General features: G+C 46.7%; 1 protein-coding gene across 3 annotated transcripts; it reads right to left on the reverse strand.

The window, feature by feature from the left end:
- Positions 1 to 1996: 1996 nt before the first annotated feature.
- On the reverse strand, positions 1997 to 20930 carry LOC135521768 (cingulin-like). Of its 3 annotated transcripts, none has more exons than XM_064947485.1 (20): positions 20909 to 20930; positions 12463 to 13432; positions 12261 to 12349; positions 12094 to 12163; positions 9720 to 9815; positions 9009 to 9130; positions 8652 to 8763; positions 8339 to 8551; positions 7528 to 7676; positions 6492 to 6612; positions 6188 to 6400; positions 5851 to 6072; positions 5514 to 5762; positions 5182 to 5352; positions 4569 to 4820; positions 4283 to 4366; positions 4084 to 4202; positions 3702 to 3810; positions 3427 to 3590; positions 1997 to 2140 (listed from the first exon to the last, which is right to left on the reverse strand). In XM_064947485.1, the coding sequence occupies exons 2-20, from the start codon at positions 13429 to 13431 to the stop codon at positions 2002 to 2004; spliced, it is 3663 nt and encodes a 1220-aa protein (XP_064803557.1). In that variant the 5' UTR covers position 13432; positions 20909 to 20930; the 3' UTR covers positions 1997 to 2001. The 3 variants fall into 3 exon arrangements, with proteins under 3 accessions (XP_064803557.1, XP_064803558.1, XP_064803556.1); XM_064947486.1 differs by having other exon boundaries at positions 12261 to 12325; positions 20730 to 20925; XM_064947484.1 differs by having other exon boundaries at positions 20730 to 20925.
- Between the last annotated feature and the right edge of the window lie 30 nt (positions 20931 to 20960).

Raw genomic sequence — 20960 nt, forward strand, 5'->3', positions numbered from 1 at the left:
AGAACATACAGCAGAATAGGAATCAAACTGTCAGATATGGTTTCTAAAACAATGATATCACATTCAGCAGAATATTGTTGATTTCATGAATTAGAAAAACTATCTACATTTGTTCATCATTCTCATATCTGGCAGCATTTGGTCCAACCGTGTTTTAAAAAGTACACTTGCATATCAGATCTCCATTAAGGACTGGATGGAATAGTGTTTGCTGTGCATCAGGTCCGTGTGACAAGGGCACCAGTAGGATCAGATGAAACAGTGTTCACCCTGTGAAAGCAGACATTAACCAGCTACAGTGTTAAATAGTCACAGTACATGTTGGTGTGGTTGCTCCTATCACTATTCAGTCAGTGTAATCATGTGACCACACTCATTTTCACTAAGAGTAATAGAGTATTGAAAAGAACCATAATAAGGGCCGTATTAAACAGTACCACAGAGTACTGAAGAGTATCACAGCGAAATGATGTGTATTAAAGAGCACCATACTAATTACAGTATCATATCATAGAGTACCACAGAGTAATGATGAAATTGAAGAGTGCAACAGTGTATTGCCGTTTAGTCCTGTAAGTCAGTCCGTCCTGTAAGTGATTGTAAGTGCTTTAGACAGTGAGTCATCCTGCCTGTTCTTCTCAGAATGTGTTAGTGTTCTGTTACTGTATTCATGTTTATTGTCTTATATTCCTCCTAGAATCCTCCTCTTCAGTACCACTAGGAGTCTACTGTCCAGCGTAGTGAGTCATCCTCTTCATCCTCTCCTTCTCCCTGAACCCGTGATCCCTCTCTCTCTCCCTGAACATGTGATCCCTCTCTACCTCCTTTATACAGTGTTTTTATAGCAGGTCTATAGACCTGTCCCAGTGTACTGTACCTGTGTGTACAGTAGATGTCTATCTGTAGTGCTTAGAATAATTCTCTCCCTCTACTACCCTCCCTCCAACCCTGTAGTTCTTAAAATACTCCCTTAAATCTACCTCCCTCCTTCCCTCCTCCTTTTCTCTATAGTGCTCAGAATAGCCCTTGCTCTCCACCTCTTCCTACCACTACACCACCCCTCCCTCTAGCAGGAGCTGGTGTGAAGGTTGCCACTACCCCCCCCCCCCCTTCCTCTAGCAGGAGCTGGTGTGAAGGTTGCCACTACCCCCCCCTTCCTCTAGCAGGAGCTGGTGTGAAGGTTGCCACTACCCCCCCCTTCCTCTAGCAGGAGCTGGTGTGAAGGTTGCCACCCCCCCCCCCCTTCCTCTAGCAGGAGCTGGTGTGAAGGTTGCCACCCCCCCCCCCACTCCCTTCCTCTAGCAGGAGCTGGTGTGAAGGTTGCCACTACCCCCCTTCCTCTAGCAGGAGCTGGTGTGAAGGTTGCCACTACCCCCCCCCCCCCTTCCTCTAGCAGGAGCTGGTGTGAAGGTTGCCACTACCCCCCTTCCTCTAGCAGGAGCTGGTGTGAAGGTTGCCACTACCCCCCCCCCCACTCCCTTCCTCTAGCAGGAGCTGGTGTGAAGGTTGCCACTACCCCCCCTTCCTCTAGCAGGAGCTGGTGTGAAGGTTGCCACTACCCCCCCTTCCTCTAGCAGGAGCTGGTGTGAAGGTTGCCACTCCCCCCCCCCACTCCCTTCCTCTAGCAGGAGCTGGTGTGAAGGTTGCCACTACCCCCCCTTCCTCTAGCAGGAGCTGGTGTGAAGGTTGCCACTACCCCCCCACTCCCTTCCTCTAGCAGGAGCTGGTGTGAAGGTTGCCACTACCCCTCCCTCCCTCTAGCCGGAGCTGGTGTGAAGGTTGCCACTACCCCCCTCCCTTCCTCTAGCAGGAGCTGGTGTGAAGGTTGCCACTACCCCCCCCCCCCTCCCTTCCTCTAGCAGGAGCTGGTGTGAAGGTTGCCACTACCCCACCCTCTAGCAGGAGCTGGTGTGAAGGTTGCCACTACCCCTCCCCCTCCCTCCCTCTAGCAGGAGCTGGTGTGAAGGTTGCCATTACCCCTCCCCCCCTCCCTCCCTCCCTCTAGCAGGAGCTGGTGTGAAGGTTGCTCCCAGTGAGGATGGACGTGATGCTGGAGGGGTTGTACAGGCCTTCATCATCTTCGTCAGAGCTCAGAGCTGACGAGTCCAGGGCCTGACGCTGCGCCTGCTGCACCTTCCTCCTGAAACACACCACCATCAGCTTCAGAAATGTTATCTTCATCATCTATTGTTCACTATAACAGAGGCCGTAGGTGGGTCTCAGCAAACGTGTGGGAGTAGACAGTTGACTTCTACAGTAGACAGTGTAGTTCCCTGTAGTATCTGTCAGGGAGAGAGCCCTCTGCTGGTCAGATATGGGAACTGACTGGTGTGACATACAATACATACAGGGATGACTGCTCTGTCTGCTAGATCTGTCTCTGCCTCCCCCTTCACAGCTGACCTGCACATACGTACGTACGTGTGTGTGTGTTCCCACAGCACTGTTGAGTGGGGTTTAATGAGACACCTTTACACAGCTGGGTGAGTGTGACTGTTGAAGAAGTGTGTGTGTGTGTGTGTGTGTTTGAATCCGACTGCTTTATTCTGTAATGACGTGTGTCTAATAGCAGCATCTCTGTTGAGAGATCAGAGAGGAGCTCAGTGATCCATAGAATGATACACAACACACACACACACACCGCACGCTAGTTTGGCTGTGAACAGGCTGCCAGTAAATGTCAGCTCACTGAACTCATTACCAATGACAAGAGGAACAGAAAGAGGAGTGGAGGAGAACAGAGGAACAGAAAGAGGTCTGGAGGTCGTGGAGGAGAACAGAAAGAGGTCGTGGAGGGAGTAGAGGAGAACAGAGGAACAGAAAGAGGTCTGGAGGGAGTGGAAGAGAACAGAAAGAGGTCGTGGAGGGAGTAGAGGAGAACAGAGGAACAGAAAGAGGTCTGGAGGGAGTGGAAGAGAACAGAAAGAGGTCGTGGAGGGAGTAGAGGAGAACAGAAAGAGGTCGTGGAGGGAGTAGAGGAGAACAGAAAGAGGTCGTGGAGGGAGTAGAGGAGAACAGAGGAACAGAAAGAGGTCTGGAGGGAGTGGAAGAGAACAGAAAGAGGTCGTGGAGGGAGTAGAGGAGAACAGAGGAACAGAAAGAGGTCTGGAGGGAGTGGAAGAGAACAGAAAGAGGTCGTGGAGGGAGTAGAGGAGAACAGAAAGAGGTCGTGGAGGGAGTAGAGGAGAACAGAGGAACAGAAAGAGGTCTGGAGGGAGTGGAAGAGAACAGAGGAACAGAAAGAGGTCTGGAGGGAGTGGAAGAGAACAGAGGAACAGAAAGAGGTCTGGAGGGAGTGGAAGAGAACAGAGAGAATTGGGCTGGTTGAGAAGAAGAGCCACATCTAGGAGAAAGGAGATACTTAGTAATCTAACATGTCAAACAGGTAGAGTGTCAGACTTGGAAACACAACACACATAGACTTACTTAAGCTCAGTCTCCAGCGCGGTGACTCTGCCCTGTAAGGCCTCCTTTAGTTCCATCTGTTCCTCCATCTCTCTCTGGGCCTTCCTCCTCAATCCCTCCATCCTCTCTACCTCGGTCTCCCCCTCATCCACCTGTCTCTTCAGAGCCTTCACACGCAGAGACAGCTACAACACAGAGGAATCAGTCAGGGTGAGAAAGTGTGTGTGTGTGTGTGTGTGTGTGTGTGTGTGTGTGTGTGTGTGTGTGTGTGTGTGTGTGTGCGCGCACGTGTGTACCTGGTCTCTCTGTTCTGTGTGTTGGTGTCTCTCTTCCTCCAGGGTAAAGTTGAGCTCCTTCAGTTTCTTCTCCAGGCGACGCTGAGACGACAACATGGAGTTCTTCTCCCTAAGACACACACACAAATGTTTAGCACAAACATGAACAAGGTGATTCTGGATACAGATGTGTGACCAGTTCATAATATCATAAGCTTTACTTGTCATCAATAATGTGAATGTCAATTTAAAGGTACACTTCTCTAACTAACAGTGAACTACCATACCAACCACAAAAATCAGCTTTGGTTACAAAATATCATATTCTAGACTATGTGGTACATTGTGGCATCTGTAGTTCCTGGGGTGTGGTGCATTGTGGGACGTATAGTGTGCGGTGTACCTATCCTCGCTGTGGAGGCGTTCCTCCAACTCGTGAACTTTACTCTCCAGCTGAGCCACTCCTACAGAGGAGCGAGACTGACCCTCCATATCAGATACTCTGGTCTTCAACTCCTTCAACTGGAGAGAGAGAGATTTAAGCATAATCAATCATCACTCAGACCTTAAGATATTTCAGTGGAGACACAGACTTAACGTACATGTCTTTCTAGGGCATTCTTGTCCAGCTCCAGGTCCTGTCTGGAGGATCTCTCCTGCATCAGCTCTGAACGCAGCTGCTCCATCTGCACACAGACAGAGAGACAGAAGAGCGCCAGACAGGAGCGCCAGACAGAGGAGCGCCAGACAGGGTGAGAGGAGAAAGAGGGTGAGGTGAGAGTTAATAAATACATTATTTTCCTAGCTTGGTCCTGGTTCTTTCAACTCTTAACCAACAGACTGGTGAAAGCTGCTAGACACACATTTATAGTGTGTGTGTGTGTGTACCTGGTCTCTGGTCCTGGTGACTCTGTCAGTGAGTAGCTCCACAGATCCCTTCTCCTCCTCCAGCTCCAGCTCCAACCGTTTAATCTTGTCCTCAGTGCTGCGGAGCTCCCTGCTCTTGTCTGTGAGGCTGCTCCTGCTGTTCTCCAGTTCAGCCTCTAGGTGGTGCAGGCGGTTGGTGAGCAGCTCCTTGTCCAGCTGGATATTGTCTCGCTCCTCAACCACAGAGAGCAGCTCCTTCTTCTGACGGGACACCTGGCGCACGACACACACACATTCTGGATCAGCGTTAAAGACAAAACACCTTCACCCCTCAAACTCATCTCTGGACCTCAAAGCCAGTTCCACTGTGTTTTGTCATTGTTCCCCTCTAATGAGGGACTGATTTAGACCTCGGACACCAGGTGGGTACAATTCATTAGCAGGTAGAAGAGAAAAGCAGCAGGCTCCGGAAGGGTGAGAGTTGACTCCCCCTGACCAATACAATCACCTCTTGAAGACCCTTTCCTCCTCTGTCTCCTCCCTCTTTCCCTCCTCCTCTCTCACCCAGTCCTTTCCTCCCTCCATCCATCTCTCTCTCTCACCTCCTGAAGACCCTTTCCTCCTCCTCTCTCACCTCCTCCTCCAGCATCTTGTGGGAAGTCTGGCTCCTCTCCAGTTCTACCAGTGTGTCATTGCCCTGCCTCTGGGCCTCCTGTGTCTCCCTGCGAGATCTCTCTCTCTGTTCCTCCAGCTGGGCCCTGAGAACCTGCACCTCCTCACCAGACGACTGGGACAGAGACTCAAACTACATGGACAGAGAAAGAGGCAGAGTGAGAGTAGGGAGATCGCGAGGAGTAAGAGGACAGAGAGAGAGAGATTTTTATTTGCAGTGTACATTTGTAAATACAGCACTTCAATGCTGTACACAGAGCATCAGAAAAGCCCATGTAGACACAAACTCCTCACCTCCTTATTGAGTTTGTCTAGGGACCGCTCCTGCTGTCTCCTCTGTTCCTCCAGCTGTGTGTTGGTATGTGTGAGCTGGTCCCTCTCCTTCTCCATGTCCTCCAGACGCAGGCTGAGCTGCCGGTGGTCCTGGCCCAGCCGAGAGGCTTCTCTCCTGGCCTCGTCAAGATCCTGCCTCAGCCCCCTCAACTCCGCCTGGAGGGACAGCTCTGCCTCCGAACTCTCTGATGCACTGGAAGCCAGCTGAGACTGGGGACACACACACAAATACATACTGTGAAACAACACACCCACTAACAAAGAGCTGTGAGAAAGAGGTAGTGTGTGTATGTCTCACCTCCAGGCGTGAGAGTTTCTCTCGGAGGCGTGTGTTAGCTGCCTCCTGCTCCTGCTGTGAGTCTCTGAGAGCGTTTAGTTCTGTCTGGGTTCTGGCCAGCCGCTCTGTGTTTGACTGCAGCTCCTGCTCAGTGCTGGAGAGTTTCTCTCCCAGTCGGTCTCTCTCCCCACGAGCATCAGTCAACTCTGACTGCAGGCCAGACACGACCGACGGGTCAGGGAGCTATGGAGAGAAACAAAAGAGGTGAGTGGTTGAGAGAAGGATGGAGATTATGAATATAAGGGAGGAAAAGTGGCCATCTTTCCCAGTCACATAGCTGGTACTACACAACACACACCTGTTTGGTTCTCTCCTGGGCCTTGGCCAGATCCTCTTTGGCTCGATTTGATTGGCCCCTCAGCCTGTCCATCTCATACTTGAGCTCCGCCTCCTGCTCCTGGTTGGCCTTCTTCAGGGAGATTACCTCCATAACCTTTTTATCGAGCTCAGCCCTTTTCTTCTCTGCCTCTGATTGGGCCTGCTGCAGATCGGCACGCAAACTCTGCAGCTCCTGAAATGACAGTGGAGAACAGTGTCAGTGTGTACCTTGTTGAGAGTGTGTGTTTGTCAGAATCAGTGTGTGTGTGTGTGTGTGTGTGTACCTGATTGAGTGTTTGTGTATGACTGGGGTCTGGTATCTGCTGTTTCATGGTGTTGACCCTCTCCTGTACTTCATTCAGTTCTTCCTCAAGCTCCTCTTTCTCCAGACGAGCCTGCAGCATCCTGCAACACAAACACACACCATTTTAACCAATACAAGATCCATTTCAAAATCTAGAAATCAAGTCACAGATGAGCACTGATCCGACATCATTTAGTTTGATCACAGAAGCTACAGTTCAATCTCCAATGCTGATATCAGTCCCTCAAAGTTGATCAAACGTTTTGTTGTTAAAATGAAAAAAATAAAATTCTATGGTAACACAATTTCTTCAGTCAGTCAATCCGTCAAATAGAGAAACACAGAAGCTGGTTTAACTGGAATGTCAGCTACACGGCCATAAATCCCGGCTATTAACCGCAGCTGTTAAAACCCTCTAGAGTCTAAGCCGGGGGATTCTAAAATATGGAATTGTTTTAAGATGGTAATACCACAGCTACTAACATGCATGCAGCCCATGCAAAAAAAAACATCTCTAGCTTAAACCGAGACATTTTGATGGGATTTTTTAATATGTTAATTACATTTCCACAGGGGCGCGGAAATTGGGTTAGCAACGGCTACTAGCAACAGCTACTAGCAACGGCTATAACCTATATACAGCATAGACAGCACATATATAGGCTCCCTCACAGTGGCTCAGGGGTGATGGATGGGTCTCTAGCCAATAAGACACAATGAGGAGGAGACATTAACGGTACAGAATGAGAGAACTGAGAGAACAGAGGATAGAAATGGGACATGTGGATGGTTACATAGATCTATACATGGATGGTTGAAAAACAGGAAGAGATGTGCAAGACTTTGTAAGTGAAGTGTGTGTGTACGTGTACCAGTCAAACTTCCTTTGTTATTGTTATTTATTACTTATCTATTTTACTTAACTCCTATTTTTCTCAAAACTGCATTGTTGGTTAAGGGCTTGTAAGTAAGCATTTCACAGTAAGGTTGAATTCTCTGTAGGTGTGTGTACTCACTCCTGTTTGGTGGTCCGTAGTTCATCTCTAGTATTGTGGAACTGCGTCATCCAGTGGCCACTCTCGTCCCTGCAGTCTTCCAGCTGCTGCTGTAGAGTACGTACCGACGCATTCACACGCAACCGCTCTGACTCGATACCCGCCTGAGACTGGGGAGAGAGAAGGAGGGGGAGAGAGAGGGAGGGTGGATGAGAGAGAGAAGAGAGTGGATATGAGAGAGAAGAGAAAGGGGGAGAGAAAGGGAGGGTGGATATGAGAGTGTGGAGAGAGAGAGAGGTAGGGGGGAGAGAAGAGAGGGAGGGTGGATATGAGAGTGTGGAGAGAGAGAGAGGTAGGGGGGAGAGAAGAGAGGGAGGGTGGATATGAGAGTGTGGAGAGAGAGAGAGGTAGGGGGGAGAGAAGAGAGGGAGGGTGGATATGAGAGTGTGGGGAGAGAGAGAGGTAGGGGGAGAGAAGAGAGGGAGGGTGGATATGAGAGTGTGGGGAGAGGGGTAGGGGGAGAGAAGAGAGGGAGGGTGGATATGAGAGAGAGAGAGGGAGTAAGACGTGTCATTAAGAATGTGAGATCAGCTGATGTACTGCTTGTGGCTTTGTCTGTGCAGTCAAACGTAACGGTGTAATCACTTGTTGTTCCTGCTATAATGCACCGGTGTGAAGCAAGTCCAGTGGGTCTCAATCACTTCACGCTCTGCTGCTCCCTCAGTGCCCGCGTGTGGGTGGGAAAGAGCTCTCAAGTAAGAATTTGACTACCGTTTTCCACCGGTTGTATCCTCTGGCCGTGGTGAATAAAAGTTGAAACGTGGGTGTGTACCTGTGAGACCTGCTCCACGGTACTCCTCAGTCTCTCCATGTCAGTGCTGTACTGTTCTCGAAGTGTCTCCATGTCTTTGTCGTGCGTGGCCACCTCGTCCTTCAGAGCTCCCTTCAGGGCCGTCAGCTCCCTCTCTCTCTGTCTCAGAGAATCCTCCAACTTCTGCTTCAACATGGACACCTCCAACAGAGACGCTTGACACGTCACCAGGTCCTGTAGACACACAATACACACATAACACATTCTACAGGACAGTTACAAAGAGTGCACAACAAAGATCTTGTGTCTCAAGACCACCCAAATGTTGTGTTACCGTCTTGTTGCCATTCTCTGTCCTCAGCTCCTCCTGTAGCTCGCCCAGTCGGTCCTCCATCTCTCTGACTCTGGACTCAGCACTCTCTCTCTCCATACGCAACTGACTCAGCCTGACAGAGACCGTGATTTATTCATTTAACCTTTATTTCTACAGGTCATTCTCATTGAGATTATTTTTAAATCTATTTTACAAGAGAGATCTGATGCTCTTTATCTCAACACTAACAAAGAACCTTTCAATAAGCCATCATTATAACCAGTTCTGATCCAGCAGCCTGGAGTCACTTTCAACCTGCCTGGTTCCTCTCAAGGTTTCCCTCTACCCAGGTCATTTGTCCTGCTCACTGTTACTCACTCAGAGTGTGTCTGGTGTAGTTCAGTCTTCTTCCTGTCCACAGTCTCCTGGAGCTGCATGTTCTCATCCAGACATGAATCCAGCTCTGCCTTTAACACAGGGTCAGAGCTGCCCACAGAGCCCTATGCACACACACAGTCCTGTACTGTAGGCTAGATGACCACCACAACATCAGACAACGACAGACAGTGGGGAGGTGACAGAGTGGTAGTATTTAATTACACCATTAGAAATATTTTGGAGAACAGGCATGATTCTCTATTTAAACATGCTGTGCTTTTATGTCTGTGTGTTCTTCAAAATAGTGTCAGACAGCCTTGCGTGTTTCCTCAGTAGAATTCACATACATGATTAAGTGATTATAGGGTGTTAGAGTTAAATACTAGTCCAACTCCCTTAAGCCAACACATAATGACTCATTATCAGATAGAATACTGTGTGTGTCCACCTATAACCCAACAGGTTTAAACTGGTTTAAAATCATCTGTGGTCCATTTACAGGGCTTTTAGGGCATTCAGATTAGACTGCCACTAAAAACATCAGCTCCTCTCAGAAAACGCACACACGGTGGGCTCAGCTGGTGTGTGTACTGTTGAAACAGCTCACCGTGAGCGTCTCCTAGGTGCCAAACAAACACCATCGCTCTACTCTTTCCATCACGTCCCAAATGATCACTCCTTTCTCTTTTTCTCCTACTCTCCTCCACTCACCCTCCTCTCCTCCTGTAGAGAGGTCTGTAGCTCCAACATCTTCCTCTCCAGATCCCTCTTTTCTCTCCTCCACTCCTCACCAGAACTCTCACTGGGCTGAGAGGGGGAGAGTGACTTTAGTGGATACCCCATAGAACGACAGCTAGCACGACCAATGACAAACTGATATAGCGACGTATATTAGAGTGCTGCAGCGACGTATATTAGAGTGCTGCAGAGATGTTTATTCTGACATGAATTAAATTGTTGTTGTCCATCAATCTACACACAATACCCCATAATGACAAAGCAAAAACAGGTTTAGACATTTTTGCAAATGTATTAAAAATAAAAACTGAAATATCACGTTGACATAAGTATTCAGACCCTCTACGCAGTACTTTGTTGAAGCACCTTTGGCAGCGATTACAGCCTCTTCTTCTTGGGTATGTCCCCGAAAGAGGCTTTGTGCCTTTTGGTTGCCTGTCATGGTAATCTGTTCTTAACTGACTTGCCTAGTTAAATAAAAGTTTAAATAACTAATAAAATAAAAGCTTGGCACACCTGTATTTGGAGTTTCTCACATTCTTCTCAGTTAAGAACTCATTCTTATTTTCAATGACGGCCTAGGAACGGTGGGGTGGATTAACTGCCTCGTTCAGGGGCAGAACAGATTTTCACCTAGTCAGCTCAGGGGTCCCAATCTTGCAACCTTACAGTTAACTAGTCCAACGCAATAACGACCTGCCTCTCTCTCGTTGCACTCCAACAAGGAGACTGCCTGTTACACGAATGCAGTAGAAGCCAAGGTAAGTCGCTAGCTAGCATTAAACTTATCTTATAAAAAACAATAAATCATAATCACTAGTTAACTACACATGGTTGATGATATTACTAGATATTATCTAGCGTGTCCTGCGTTGCATATAATCTGACTGAGCATACAAGCATACAAGTATCTGACTGAGCGGTGGTAGGCAGAAGCAGGCGCGTAAACATTCATTCAAACAGCACTTTCGTGCGTTTTGCCAGCAGCTCTTCGTTGTGCGTCAAGCATTGCGCTGTTTATGACTTCAAGCCTATCCACTCCCGAGATGAGGCTGGTGTAACCGAAGTGAAATGGCTAGCTAGTTAGCGCGCTAATAGCGTTTCAAACATCACTCGCTCTGAGACTTGCAGTAGTTGTGTCCTTGCTCTGCATGGGTAACGCTGCTTCGAGGGTGGCTGTTGTCGTTGTGTTCCTGGTTCGAGCCCAGGGAGGAGCGAGGAGAGGGACGGAAGCTATACTGTTACACTGGCAATACTAAAGTGCCTATAAGAACATCCAATAGTCAAAGGTTAATGAAATGCAAATGGTATAGAGGGTAATAGTCCTATAATTCCTATAATAACTACAACCTAAAACTTCTTACCTGGGAATATTGAAGACTCATGTTAAAAGGAACCACCAGCTTTCATATGTTATCATGTTCTGAGTAAGGAACTTAAAGGTTAGCTTTCTTACATAGCACATATTGCACTTTTACTTTCTTCTCCAACACTGTTTTTGCATTATTTAAACCAAATTGAACATGTTTCATTTCTTACTTGAGGCTAAATTGATTTTATTGATGTATTATATTAAGTTAAAATAAGTGTTCATTTAGTATTTTTGTAATTGTCAAATGTTTGGTCCACCAATAATCAGTATAGGCGTTGAAAAATCATAATCGGTCTACCTCTAGTCTGAGGTCATGAGCACGTTTTCATCAAATATCTCTCTACTTTGCTCCGTTCATCTTTCCCTCAATCTGGACTAGTCTCCCAGTCACTGCCGCTGAAAAACATCCCCACAGAATGATGCTGCCACCACCACGCTTCACCGTAGGGATGGTGCCAGGTTTCCTCAAGACGTGAAGCTTGGCATTCAAGCCAAACGGGTTAATCTTGCTTTCATCAGACCAGAGAATCTTGTTTCTCATGTTCTAAGAGTCTTTAGGTGCCTTTTGGCAAACTCCAAGCAGGCCGTCGAGGAGTAGCTTCCGTCTGGCCACTCGACGCGATCCTGTCTTGGAGCTCTACGAACAATTCCTTTGACCTAACAGCTTGGTTTTTGCTCTGACATGCACTGTCAGCTGTGGGACCTTATATAGACAGGTGTGTGCCTTTCCAAATCATGTCCAATCAATTGAATTTACCACAGGTGGCCTCCAATCAAAGGGAAAGGATCTGTATACTTACGTAAAAACAAAAATTTGAACAACCTGTTTTTCTTTGTAATTATGGGGTATTGTGTGTAGATTGCTGAGGAAAATGTTTTATATAATCCATTTTAGAATAAGGCTGTAACATAACAAAAACGTGGAAAAAGTCAAGGGGTCTGAATACTTTCCGAAGGCACTGTATATTAAAGTACCTTGAGTCCCTGGATCTTCTGGAAGATCACCCTGACTTTGTGTCTGATGACTGAGTCCCTCTCACTGGTCCTGAAGGGTGAACAACAGGTCAAACACACATGGTCAGAAAGATGTTGATAACTGGCCTGAATTAATGTTGAATGACACCGTAAGATAAATGCTGTACCCTTCTCTGAGGATGCTGTAGATGGTCTGCATGACCTGCTCCTCCTCACTGGTGACCTCTGAACCCTGAAGCAGAAGGTCAGGGGTCACCTTTAGACAGAGCTCAGTGTTAGTATGTTTTTAAACTTTACTGGAGGTATTGATAATGTACTAGCTAAGTATACTAGTTAGTAACCGCTCTCCTCTCCCGTCCAGTCTCTTACCAGCGGGTCTGTCCGATTGGCTGACGGCGTCTCCACAGCGACAAACCTCCCCGGCGGAGCCCGCTGATTGACTGGGTGGTGCGTTGCCTTGCTAACGGAGCCTTGGCCCCGCCCCAGGCTGCTGTGAGTGGAGGAGGGAGGGGAGGAGTAGGGGTTGGGGGTGAGAGATGGTGAAGAAGAGGAGTAGGGGTTGGGGGCGAGGGAAGAGGAAATGGTGTCTCTAGGGTCCTCTGCTACAGGAGAGCGCCCCCTCTGTTGTTCTCTGGTACTGCTGCTGCCGTCAAACCTGCTGATCAGTCTGTTGACGGGGGTCTGGGGGTGGGGCTGTGCTGGGTAAGGAAGGCTCTGGGGGTGGGGGTGTGCCATGGTCAGGGGGGGCTGATCTGTTTGGGAAGGATGGAGGTCAGGGGCATACGGACTCCCTCCTCCCCTCCCCAGTGACCCATTGAGCCCGGACTGATACGACCCACACATTATATTCCTCCCCATACCCCCCTCCCTCACCCCTCCTCTATACGTTCTCTCTTCCGTGACCCCAATCCCTCCATCCAGGTTCCCATAGCTACCAGACCTCCCATCCCCTGGTGGTCTCCCAAATCCTTCTCCCCCCTCACTCTCCAGTAATGAACCATGTGACTGTGCCCTGCGTAACTCCCCTCCCTGCCCTCCTCCCCCCTCTCCCTCTCCCCCTCCCTCCTCTCTGTCTCTCCTGCGGGGCAGACTGCCGTAACCTGGGGGGTAGTGGGTACGGAGCTGCACCCCATACGAATCTCCCTTTGGGCCCCCATCCTTCATAACCACATAGGGTTGTCCAGCGATGCCCTGGACCCTGACAGCCACCCCGTACTTAGAGGTGGAGGGGGGCTTGGATCTCAGCTGGGTCGAGGGGAGCCCCCCTCCTGAGTCGTTGATGAAGCGGATCTGAACCCCGTAGTCCACGGGGCTCTTCCGACCTGACGGAGTACTCATACTGGGGAGGGAGAGAGCGAGAGGGGACGGGGCGGAGGAGGAGACACAGGGAAAGGGGAGAGAAAGTGGAGAGGGGGAAAGACAATAATAATACAGCTATTTTTAATACAGTTTATTGTTTACTCCATGTGTGACTGTGTTGTTGTCTGTTCACACTGCTATGCTTTATCTTGGCCAGGTCGCAGTTGTAAATGAGAACTTGTTCTCAACTAGCCTACCTGGTTAAATAAAGGTTAAATGAATAAATAAAATTCCAAGTGTTATACTTTAAAAGAAGTGAATGTGACAGCAGTAATTTATTGTTTTCTCTCCGGAAAGTACAACTGAATATCTGACTGGTATGAATGTCATGCAGACACAGAAAGAGGGTGGACTGTGTGTGTTTCTATTGGGTTTGCAAGTTAAAGGTGTGTGAGAGAATGAGTCTCAGTGGAGTTGCTTTAGAATGGACTTTGTTCATAGTGACCTTCATTATTCATTAACCTGGAAACACACACACACCCTACCTCCCACTCTCTGGCTCCCCTTACGTGTACTCTCTTGCTCTCTCTCTTGACTTCCAGTTGGTTTAGTTTTTCCTCTTCTTTAGAAATCCCTGCCTAGGCAGGCCAGCCCTGCCCAGCCAGCACAGCAAAGGTGAGACTCCTTCCTCAATCTAGGATCTTTATTAGATCAATCAACTGTAATCACACATGATCCATAGCCAGCCCTTGTGAAGGATCCTCCCTCTGTTTCCCTCAGTAAGTCAACTCAGTCTCCCTCCCTCTACATGTCCCTTTGTCACCCGTCTTCATCTGATGTTTTTAACTGTGGACGTCTGACTGTATCATGTCCATGTGTTGAAATGTCTCAGGAGTTCCCGCCTCCCTCTCTATGGTGACCTGTGCCACGTCAGCTCTCATCATTAGGTCATTACACTGCATGCCTCATTAACATGGTCAGCTCTCATCACTAGGTCATTACACTGCATGCCTCATTAACATGGTCAGCTCTCATCACTAGGTCATTACACTGCATGCCTCATTAACATGGTCAGCTCTCATCACTAGGTCATTACACTGCATGCCTCATTAACATGGTCAGCTCTCATCACTAGGTCATTACACTGCATGCCTCATTAACATGGTCAGCTCTCATCACTAGGTCATTACACCGCATGTCTCATTAGCATGCCTCATTAACATGGTCAGCTGTCATGACTAGGTCATTACACCACATGTTTCATTAGCATGCCTCATTAACATGGTCAGCTGTCATCACTAGGTCATTACACCGCATGCCTCATTAGCATGGTCAGCTGTCATCACTAGGTCATTACACCGCATGCCTCATTAGCATGGTCAGCTGTCATCACTAGGTCATTACACCGCATGTCTCATTAGCATGTCTCCTTTGCACTTATAACCAACCAACTACAACACCAGGCACTAACCCAGTTACCACCCTTCTCTCATTCACACACAGACAAACGTTCATTCTCCAGCTGCCTTCCTCACTGACACACAAAAACAGAGAGTACAGAGTTTTTCCTCTCTTATCAGTGTGTGCCATGGTGGTGATAACATCAATGTCAAGCTCTTGTTCCTGTGGATAGGAAGCCCTGCCCCCACACATGCCTGCACTCCTCATACACACTCTGGAATGAACTGTGTACAAGCAGGCCCACACACTCACAGGTGATCAGTGGTGTTGTAAAGAGCGTCAGTGAAGACCTTTGTGCAGTTTATAGATGGTGTCCAGTATAAATCAAAGCCCTGGCTATCAGGATGAGAGAGGAGACACACACACCCATCCCCTAGTCAGATTGACAGATTAACCTCAACCTCTTAGTAATTTTGTCATACTCATATAACATCTGTCTGTACTGTAATGATGATATGAGCATCCCCACCCCCAAACTATTTCCTATGGCTATGCTCATATCATTACAGTACAGACAGATACATGAGTATGACAAAATGACTAAGAGGTTGAGGTTAATATGTCAATCTGACTAGGGGATGGGTGTGTGTTAGGCTTGGCAGAATTATCGTATACTGTTGTAACTGACAATTGAAGGACAATCTTGAACTAAAATAATTGCTATAATAAATACAATTTTAGTAGAAAGGGGATTCAACTTTATATTCAAGAAGATAGAAAAACTTATATTGCGTGAACTATTTTTAAATGTAGTGGGAAAGATTCTAATTATTTTACAAACAGAAAGGCACAGTCAGAAGGAGCAGGCTAATTTGTCTCATTCATTTTGGAGACAGGGGTGTCACCAAGCTGTGTGGTATTCATTAAGTATGTCCTAACTAGAGGGGTTCCAATTAATCGGAATGGCCAATTAATTAGGGCCGATTTCAAGTTTTCATAACAATTGGTAATCAGCATTTTTGTACACCGATCGTGGCTGATTACATTGCACTCCACGAGGAGACTGGGTGGCAGGCTGACTACCTGCTATGCGAGTGCAGCAAGGAGCCAAGGTAAGGTGCGAGCTAGTAAGGTGCGAGCTAGCATTAAACCTATCTTAATCACTAGTTAACTACACATGGTTGATGATATTACTAGTTTATCTAGCTTGTCCTGCATTGCATATAATCGATGCGGTGCCTGTTAATTTATCATCGAATCACAGCCTACTTCGCCAAACGGGTGATTTAACAAGCGCATTCGCGAAAAAAGCACTGTCGTTGCACCAATGTGTACCTAACCATAAACAGCAAAGCTTTTCTAAAATCAATACACAAGTCTATATTTTTTAAACCTGCATATTTAGTTAATATTGCCTGATAACATAAAAAAATTTAACTAGAGAAATTGTGTCACTTCTCTTGCGTTCTGTGCAATGGAGTCAGTGTATATGCAGCAGTTTGGGCCGCCTGGCTCGTTGCAAACTGTAAAGACTATTTCTTCCTAACAAAGAAGTCCCAACTCATTTTTACAGATGCATTATAAGCTCAAAACATTTTGCAACAAAAATTACAATAACCGTGTCCATTTGCATGACAATTAATCATAACCCAAAATGCCTTTGTCATTACAACTCCAGTGTGTGTACAGTTCAGCTCGTCACTTAGCACATCCCTCGCCCTAAGACAGACATCCAAAGCATGCCATTGAAAAAGCCCCCCCCCCCCCCCCCGTCACTGTACATTAGTGCAGACGACCGTAACACGCGCACAGTCACACACACACACACACCTCCTAATGGCCAAGTAGTGGTGAAGAGGTCCCAAAGCCAGCTACAAGTCAGGTCTTTCAGACAGAGAACAACAGAAAGCCTAGGATATTTATTTCAGATATACAGTGGGGCAAAAAAAGTATTTAGTCAGCCACCAATTACAGGTCTGTGAGAGGCAGAAATCTTGCTTGTTTGTAGGTGACCAAATACTTATTTTCCACCATAATTTGCAAATAAATTCATTAAAAATCCTACAATGTGATTTTCTGGATTTTCTTTCTCTCATTTTGTCTGTCATAGTTAAAGTGTACCTATGATGAAAATTACAGGCCTCTCATCTTTTTAAGTGGGAGAACTTGCACAATTGGTGGCTGACTAAATACTTTTTTTACCCCACTGTTGGTCAACAGATACAAAGGATCTTCAACATGAACCCTTCTTTCTGCATGCAGAGGCTAATCATCCATAATCAGTTGTAGAAGGCTGAGTTTAAAGCAGTGTTTCTCAATCCCTGGTCCCTGGGAGTATGTTGCTGACCTCCTGACATTGATTTATTCCATTCTACAGTTTAATCTAGGCACTTGGCTATTCTAAGGAGGGAGGAGCATTGCTTGCCTGTCCCTGGTACTGAAACATATTGGGAAACACTGCTAGCTTGTGCGTGTGTGAAACAGGCTCAGTCTCAGCAGGGAGAACTGCCAGTGAATAGGGCCAAACATAATAGGAACACAGGAGTGGACCCCAGTAATTTCCCTCTCCACCTCCCTTTCTCTCTCCCCATCTTTCTGTGTCAGTGTGTCAAGCCACTTCCAACAGGCCAGTTCAGCTGCTAAGCAGTGAAAGGGGACCGTGGAGAGAAGATGGTAAGGGGAGACAGTCAGGGGACAGAGGGTGAGCCCATCCTATTGTCTAAACGATGTGGAGCAGAAAATGAGGGCAGAAACGCTGGGAACGCAACACTCTTCTCCCCCTGGCCCTCTCCAGCTCTCCTTCAGTCTGTCTGCCTGCATCACTTATATCACTGTTCTGCACCTGACCCTCCATCTCTTTAACTTGTCTATCGCTCTAACCTGTCTCTAACCTCCCTTCTTCCCTCCCATCCTAACCTCTCTCTATCCTTCAATCTATCTTCCTAACCTCTATCCCTCTAACCTCCCTTCTAACCTCCCTTCTTCCCTCCCTCCCTCCCCCTAACCTCCATCCCTCTCTCCCATCCTAACTTCTATCCTTCAATCCATCTTCCCAACCTCTATCCCTCCCTCCCTCACCTCTATCCCTCACCTCTATCCATCTTCCTAACCTCTATCTCTCCAGACTTCCCTCCATCCCACTAACCTCTCTCTATCCCACCATCTCTCTCTCTCTAACCCTCCCCTGGGTTCTAAATCTCTGTCTCTCTCTCTGGAGAGAAGCACATGAGGTAGCTGACCGGACCTACAACAGAGATCGACTGTGGATACTTGTCTGAGGTTAAGACCAACAGGCTTCTGTTTAGCCAGTGCTTCACACTATGTACTTTAGAGAGAATAGGTAAAGGACGGTGCCCTGCAGCCTAACAGACTAACTACAGTGTGACCAGGTGAAGGTGTCCTCACTCAGACTCTAGAGTCCTCAGATTACGGACTCCCTTACGGCGTCAGCATGCTTCAGTTCAGCTGGCGCCTAGCTGAGACCTTTGCTTGAAAAACAAGGGGGGTAAAAAAACAGTAATAGTACTGTTTGTCCATTTTGAGATGTCGTAGCCAGTATACACTTCTTCAAAATAGTCTGAATGAATAACTCAAGTAATGTCATTAATTTTGACGTAATTTTGCAGAGGAGATCTTAGAGGAAATAAAAATAAAATCTACATCTATAAGATGTTTGGTGCAGTTGTCATTCATCTCTCGTTGAATGACAACAAAAACTGTTGAAGAATCCCTACTGTTGACCAATCCCCGACGAAGGGGCGTAGACTTCGGCTAGCCTCAAGAGAAAATGTGTGCCCGAATAGCTAAAATGAACAAAAGTTTTTTTTAAATAAAGTCAAAATGCTGTCGTAATATACGCATAAACTCTTCCAAACCGTTTCAGCTAGGATGCATGCAGGCGCCTTTAGTGTCTCCTAACCCACCGGCTCTGCTCTCAAATTTAAATTATCCCGCACTGAATTGAATTAAGGCCACCTCCTTCTCTGGGGAGGGATGGGAGAATTAGGAGAGAGAGAGTGGGGAAAGAGACCACTGCAGTATGGAGTCATGGCTGTGGCTGTCTTTGATTCATTAAATAGTGAGAATAGAGAGCATAAAGTCAGTATGCTATAAATCTTTGTTCCTACTTAGTCTCCTCTAAGCTTCATCATGATACTGGACTGTATTCTACAACCAAGGCCTTGTCCCTGCATATAGGGCAGTGCTTCAGTGAAAGCACCTGAAAGAGGATGGCCTTACATGTGTGTGACTGTCTCCTTCTGTGGTGACACAAATATATTACATATCATGACTGTTGTTGGGCCCTATAAAATCTGGTTTATTTTTTGCCTGATTTCTCCATTTTGTTTTTCTAGGTTTCCATTTTTTCAAAGTTTATTCAGGTTCACTCAAAATCACACTTTAATAGAAAAACAAAAAACATTGTTCAAATATTGTTGAATTCCATTTTAGTGTCTAGATTCTGTGTTCCATCCGCAACACAGAATTTATAGTGCCCTACTGATGACTGTCAGTCTTTTTTTTTTTACCTTTATTTAACTAGGCAAGTCAGTTAAGAACAAATTCTTATTTTCAATGACGGCCGAGGAACAGTGGTCAGGGGCAGAACGACAGATTTGTACCTTGTCAGCTCGGGGATTTGAACTTGCAACCTTTTGGTTACTAGTCCAACTCTCTAACCACTAGGCTACCCTCATGAGTGGCTGAAGGCTGAAATACCAAAGACTTTCCACATTAATGCTGCTGTCATTAGAAAATGTAAACAACACACCAACTTGGGTCCAAGACAGTCCTTCAGTTAAGACCGTTTCCTTGGTGATTGGCAATTCATCCCATTCTTGACTTAAACCAGACCCTTTTCCACTCCTCTCACTCAAACAACCAGCCATTTCTTCCTCTCTGAGTCTAATGGCACTCATTGGCATAACAAAGAAGACTTCAGTGTTGCCAAATAGAACACAAACACCAAATAGAAGCACCTAATACACCCCTCCAGTCACTGATATTCCACACTGATGCTCAGTAAACATCCCCCTTAAACACACCTACCTGCACACTTCAGGGTCTCGCTCTAAGAGCATTCAATCTGTAAACAGTCTTATCACGCTCTGTCACTCTCCCTGTCAGTCTCTCTCTCACTCTGTGCCTGTGGCAACAGTAAAACATGTCCCTCAGGCTGAGCTTTCTCCCATTGGTCATCAATACACTGCTGTGTTAAATTCTATGTTAAATTCTACATACTAACAGCCAAAAGAATGCATAGACATCTTGCATCAGATATGAGACAACACCCTGGCCACTTGGTACTTTATGTAGGCCACATGTCCATGAGTAATCACTGAATGTTGGCCAATAAAATGACAGAGAATGGTAAATCGCTTAGATAACTTAAGTTGGGTCTCTTTTGAACAGAGTTCACTGGCTACATTGAATTCCTCAGTGTATGCGTCATAGTATCATCTAGCGTTAGCGAAACTTGGGAGAAGAGAGGCAGTGAGCAAAGTTGTTGAAGATGAGCTCCGAGAAAGCGTCAAATAACTGACATGTAAAAAGAGAATGTGTGACATTGACAGATGGGTACATTGACTGTACACATGGTTTAAAATGAGAATACCACTACGGGAGAGATCTAGACGAGGCAATGCAAAGATACACCTGCTCCTTGGCCTTCGAAATCTGAGTGACGTTACCCAGCACCGTTTCGCCATCATTAAAAGTAAACTTAGGGTAAGACACCAACAAGAGAGCAAGTTACCAAAGACAGAGCGGACAAATGTATTAGTTAGCTATGTGTCTGTATTGCGCAAGCCAACCAGCTAGAGCTAGCAAGCTAACCCCAAGCTACAGTCATAAATAGCTAGTTAATTTAGCTGTCTGGGTTAGTTCGCTAGCTAGCTCGCTAACTAGAGCGAACGAAACAACATCCAGAAACATACCTGCTATTTGGTCAAAGTAGTACAATTTATTTTCGACTTTCGAGTCCTCTTCTGTTGTTTTACTTGGTGTTAATACAGATAATGTTTAAATCTGACAGAAAATACTTCTGAAAGAGCAGAGCATATCCATAATTCGAGACAGACAGATAAATTCGTTAAATGCAGCTCCAACCTGTTACCTTTGTGACCGAAGCCAGACGAGCCGCCTAGACCCGCTAGAGGGAATACAGG

Source organism: Oncorhynchus masou, chromosome 30 (genome assembly GCF_036934945.1).
Source record: "Oncorhynchus masou masou isolate Uvic2021 chromosome 30, UVic_Omas_1.1, whole genome shotgun sequence".
NCBI lineage: Eukaryota > Metazoa > Chordata > Actinopteri > Salmoniformes > Salmonidae > Oncorhynchus > Oncorhynchus masou.

What these genes read in the sequence shown, in the direction of transcription:
- LOC135521768 (XM_064947485.1), bottom strand. Translation starts at nt 13,431, where the DNA reads ATGAGTACTCCGTCAGGTCGGAAGAGCCCCGTGGACTACGGGGTTCAG. An exon ending in CAGAGAATGGCAACAAGACG is followed by an intron (nt 8,552 to 8,651) that starts GTAACACAACAT and finishes GTGTGTCTACAG; the next exon opens with GACCTGGTGACGTGTCAAGC. An exon ending in ACACAGAACAGAGAGACCAG is followed by an intron (nt 3,591 to 3,701) that starts GTACACACGTGC and finishes TCTGTGTTGTAG; the next exon opens with CTGTCTCTGCGTGTGAAGGC.